Source organism: Centropristis striata, chromosome 8 (genome assembly GCF_030273125.1).
Source record: "Centropristis striata isolate RG_2023a ecotype Rhode Island chromosome 8, C.striata_1.0, whole genome shotgun sequence".
NCBI classification, from domain to species: domain Eukaryota; kingdom Metazoa; phylum Chordata; class Actinopteri; order Perciformes; family Serranidae; genus Centropristis; species Centropristis striata.
In genome coordinates this window covers 30,023,021-30,027,590 of record NC_081524.1, presented here as the reverse complement: position 1 = coordinate 30,027,590, position 4,570 = coordinate 30,023,021, and the positions used below count along the sequence as shown (strand labels likewise).

The 4,570-nt window shown below is 40.2% G+C and overlaps 1 protein-coding gene across 1 annotated transcript; it reads left to right on the top strand.

Moving 5' to 3' along the window:
* Positions 1-2,067: 2,067 nt before the first annotated feature.
* tpbgb (trophoblast glycoprotein b) lies at positions 2,068-4,346 on the top strand. Its single transcript, XM_059339846.1, has one exon. The coding sequence runs from the start codon at positions 2,516-2,518 to the stop codon at positions 3,638-3,640; it is 1,125 nt and encodes a 374-aa protein (XP_059195829.1). The 5' UTR covers positions 2,068-2,515; the 3' UTR covers positions 3,641-4,346.
* The last annotated feature ends 224 nt before the right edge of the window (positions 4,347-4,570 follow it).

Here is a 4,570-nt window from a genome sequence, read left to right as displayed (position 1 = left end):
TGTTTCTGACAGGCTTGTGTGACTCTTATGTAGACACCTTCAAAATAAAGTGTTACCATATCTTGCTTAAGTCACAAAGGCATGTTCAAAAAATTGCCTGAGTCATTTATTTCTCTTAAATTACATAATTCACACACACAGTGTTATTACTATGCCAATAGCCATCCTTTGTTACATCCTTTTTGAGTGAATGATCAATAAATGTCATATGTTACATACATACTTTTGGTGAAGTTTTTTGTGTTTCCTGCAAAACTTGAAAAATGAGTTAGGCGATTATTTTAACAGGGTGACGATATAATTAAAACATATTAGAGAACAACTTAACTTACAAGTTACAATTTTTACTTTATTTTTTTAAATCCCATACCGTTATCGATAAGAAGACAACACTTTAAGAAATGTACAATTAAGTTTCATAAATTTCAATAAAAGTTAAAATTCAAGTAAAAAAACAAAAACATTAAAATCTCATAAAAGTTGGCCTATATTCCCACTTCTAGTGCCACTAGAAGCAAGAGAAGTAGACAAAAAGATGTTTATCAGAATAATTTCTGCACAAGTATGACAAAATAATTAATAAAAATAAATTAGTTAAAGTTACATAATAAATTAGTCCTTTTAGCTGCCACACCTACAGTAGCGTAGGCATGAAAAGTGAAAGATCCACAAGAACATCACTTTTCATACACAACAGACAGACTTCCGATCGAGTATCACTTTCAGGCTTGATCCAGGTTTCATGGAATTACTCAGATGGTTGTCACATTGACCCTGGCTAAGAATAGGAAGGGGTCGAGGGAGGGTAAAGCTAGGGTTACACTGGGGCTTCCAAATATGATATATTGATGAGCATGCACTCCCTCGCCATTCATGCATGAACACATCCACAGTTTTTGTTTCTTCTCATCAGAATAATCCTGCACAATCCAGCAGGTAATTTTTCAAAAAGAGATGTTGATTAAAAGACCATGTAAAGTGATAAAGGAATTTAACCATTCCATTATTTTTTGTCCTTGACACTGTCAAATGTTATACTTCTTCATGATTATTTGGTTTAGGAAAATAATCTACAGCTGCCAAATATCAAGTTTTGCACAATGCATTGATCTATCAATGAATTTTGATAAAAAAAATACAAAATAAATGATCAAACAAAAATCTAAATAATCCAAATTACAGGTCACCTTTTATTTTTGTCTGTGTGGTTCTGTGTTATGTCAACATGCAATAAATCTTGACAATGATTTTTTCCCCCCTTTCTTCACTTAATATGGTATAGAGACCCATATGATCCTCAATGATCCTAGAATAGATTGTGACTTTTCTAAATGAAAAGTAGTAAATGTAACATTATTTTTGGATCAGATGTGCTCACTTAACCAATTTTTAATACAAATTCTCAATGCCTTTATGCATGTGTGCTTTTCATTGGGACTAGCTTATCAAATTGGCTTTGTTGGTTTTGTTGAAATGGATCAAATAAATAAATATAGATAAAATAAAAAAAAGATAAAATCGTATGATAAATAAAAGATAAAATCGTATGATAAAATAAATCAAACAGCTTTTCCCCTTTAGGAACAAAAATAAGGATAAGAAGTTCCTCTATGTGGGGTCATTTGCCTATCAAATAACATTTTGTTAAGATATTTTATTCCTAGAAATACCATTTGAAAAATCCTCACATTTGTCTAAATGTCTGATCTGAAGATATATATTTCACTACAGTGTATGGAGCCTCATCTGAGGGTGGCATAGTGAGGCTGTATTGTTCACTGGAGCTCCCTCGGGGACCCCAAACCACCAGGCTCCCTTTCTATAGCAGCAGTATTATGCTACAGGTCATTTTCAGAAGCTTCACAATGAAATGTTTCGTTGTGATGTTAAAATAAATACAACAATCTAGTGTTGCATAATCACGAGTGGAACATTTTCATCAAAATCTGAACGAAACTTGAGAGACTTCTGCTCACCCCCACTTTTGCTGGAAAATGGTATGTTCCCTTCTTCCAATGGTCTGCACTGTGCTGCTGTGTTTGGTCTTTCCCTCCAGACTCCCCTGCGTTGAGTAGGAGCAAGCTGGAAGAACGTATCCTGTGTTGTAGGTTAATGCATGGCCCCTCTGGGAGACAGGGAGCATTGTTTGTTTCGGAACCAACAGTAAGTTTGTTGTCTTTTTGACATTCAGTGACGGACTTGAGCGCTTTGTCGGGATCGAGAAATATCGAAAAAGCCTGAGATTTGTCAGATAATCGAGGAGGAAAACGTTGAAGTTTGCGAGTTCGTGCACATCACCTTTATCCTCATGGAGACGTAGACTGTCCTACACAAGGATGGTTTGGGGGTAGTTATATGGAGTCTGAGTTGGAACTGGGAGCAGTTTTCGCACGGATAAAGGCAGAAAAAAACAGTTGAAAAACTTTCGCTCGTTCAAGAACAAAGCGGTGAGCCGGTTGGATTGTTGTAAAGTAATCTTTACGCACGGTCTGCGCACACAGATTTGCAGTACAAGATGCGCCTGTTGAGCACGTCGTACGGATGTGACCGCGGAGAAATCCGACGGAGAAAACACATGATGCATTTTCTTTTCCTCCTCGGGGCCGTGCTGTCCTGCCACGGCTGCCCGGACAAATGCTTGTGCTTCTCTCAAACAGTGAAATGCCAAAACCAGGATTTGGAAGAGATTCCGCATTCTTTACCGGCCAACACCAAATTCCTGTTTGTCACAGGAAATAACATTTCCCGGATCAGTGTGGGCTCTTTCCCAACCCGCCTGGAACACTTAACAGATCTCTATCTCAGTGGGAACAAGTTGGAGTCTGTGGATGCAATGGTATTTGATAACTTGCCAAACCTTGTGCGGCTGGATCTGAGCAACAACAATATCCAGACTTTCAGTGAAAAAGCTTTGCCTGATGATAATAAAGTGCAGTTCTTGAACTTGAGTAGTTCTTTCCGTAATCATACCACCCTAGATCTAAGCTTTCTGCAAAGTGAAAACCTCGTCCTGCTGACAACCTTGGACCTATCCACCAATGACCTTGTGATTCTTCCAGACAACATATTCACCAGCCTCCCCAACCTGGTCAACCTCAGCCTGCAGAACAGCTCCATCATCTCCATTCCCAATGAGACGCTGAGGGTGCCACCGCTGCGTGACCTTGACCTGAGGGACAACGGCCTGACGGACCTTCCACCCACCACCCTGGCACAGTTCAGCCTCAAGCCCGCTCTCCAGATCCGGCTGGCGGGGAACCCTTGGCGCTGCAACTGCTTCATGGAGGACATGCTGCTGTGGGTGAAGAACTCCACTCAGGTCATTGATGTGCAGAACCTGACCTGTGCAGACCCCGAGGCCCTGAAGCGTGTGCCGCTCGTGCAGATAGAGCAGTCACAGCTGAAGTGCAAAGGGGATATGGAAGGTGTGCTGGAGACCTCTTATGTTTTCCTGGGGCTGGTTCTGGCCCTGATTGGCGTCATATTCCTGCTGGTGCTCTACCTGAACAGAAAAGGCATCAAGCGGTGGATGTACAACATCCGGGACGCTTGTAGGGACCACATGGAGGGGTACCATTACAGGTATGAGATAAACTCTGACCCACGTTTGGCCAACCTCAGCATCAATTCAGATGTGTGAACAAAGATGGGACACTGTCTGGGACCCCGCAGTGAGATATTAAATGACTTATACTGTTAAAATTTGCATGAAAGTCTTCCTCCCCTTCCCCTTTCTCCCCCCTTTATGCTATTCAGATTTGACATCTGTCATGGCCCCTTAATAACCCCACTCACGACCTCCATTGAACCACTGCTGCATGTCCAATACAAGTACCTGGCAGCTGTGTTGTCAACTGCGTATCTTCCGTGTAATAATGCATGGATGAATCATGAAAAGGTTTTGTTTTTTTGGAGAGTTGCAAAGAGTGATATGTTCTATTTTTACTTTTCCTAAAGGATAAACGTATGGAGTACATTTCACTTTTAAGTGAAAGAAAACAAAAGCACATACTGCTAGACATTGCATCCTTCTCATTATGCCTCTACTGCAGAGAAATGCTCTACTGCTTGTTTATGAGTTTGTTCTTTTTAATATGTGAATTTGTGATATATACGGTACGCCTTTTTTCAATGTTCATAGTGCACATTGCATAGTTTTTGGATTTAGTAGGTGGATGTAATTGCTTTTTTTTCTGTGAAGATATTTGGCTAAATAAAATGCCTCTGGATTGCTGGTATCTGTGTCGACTAAGGACCCTTAATCTTAAGGCTGAAGGGTGTGATCCAAAGGCTGTGACACAGGAGAGACACGCAGCTACCATAAACATATGACTAAAACTAAATCTTACTCCAGTTCCAATGTGTGAAACATAATTTTTATTGTAATTTCGCTGCTGCAGCAGTTTAAGGTTTTTTTTTCTTTAAAGGTATACTATACAGAATTTTTGCATTTTGCTGTGTTCAGGACGTCACTGGGCGTCACCCTTTGGGCACGTAGCTACAAAAATACTGGACACAGCACCAAAAAAACGCAACTATAATGAGGCGAAACACCCAGCAGACAAAGCTC

Excerpts from the sequence above, each read along its gene's own strand:
- tpbgb (XM_059339846.1), top strand. The coding sequence starts at position 2,516 with ATGCGCCTGTTGAGCACGTCGTACGGATGTGACCGCGGAGAAATCCGA.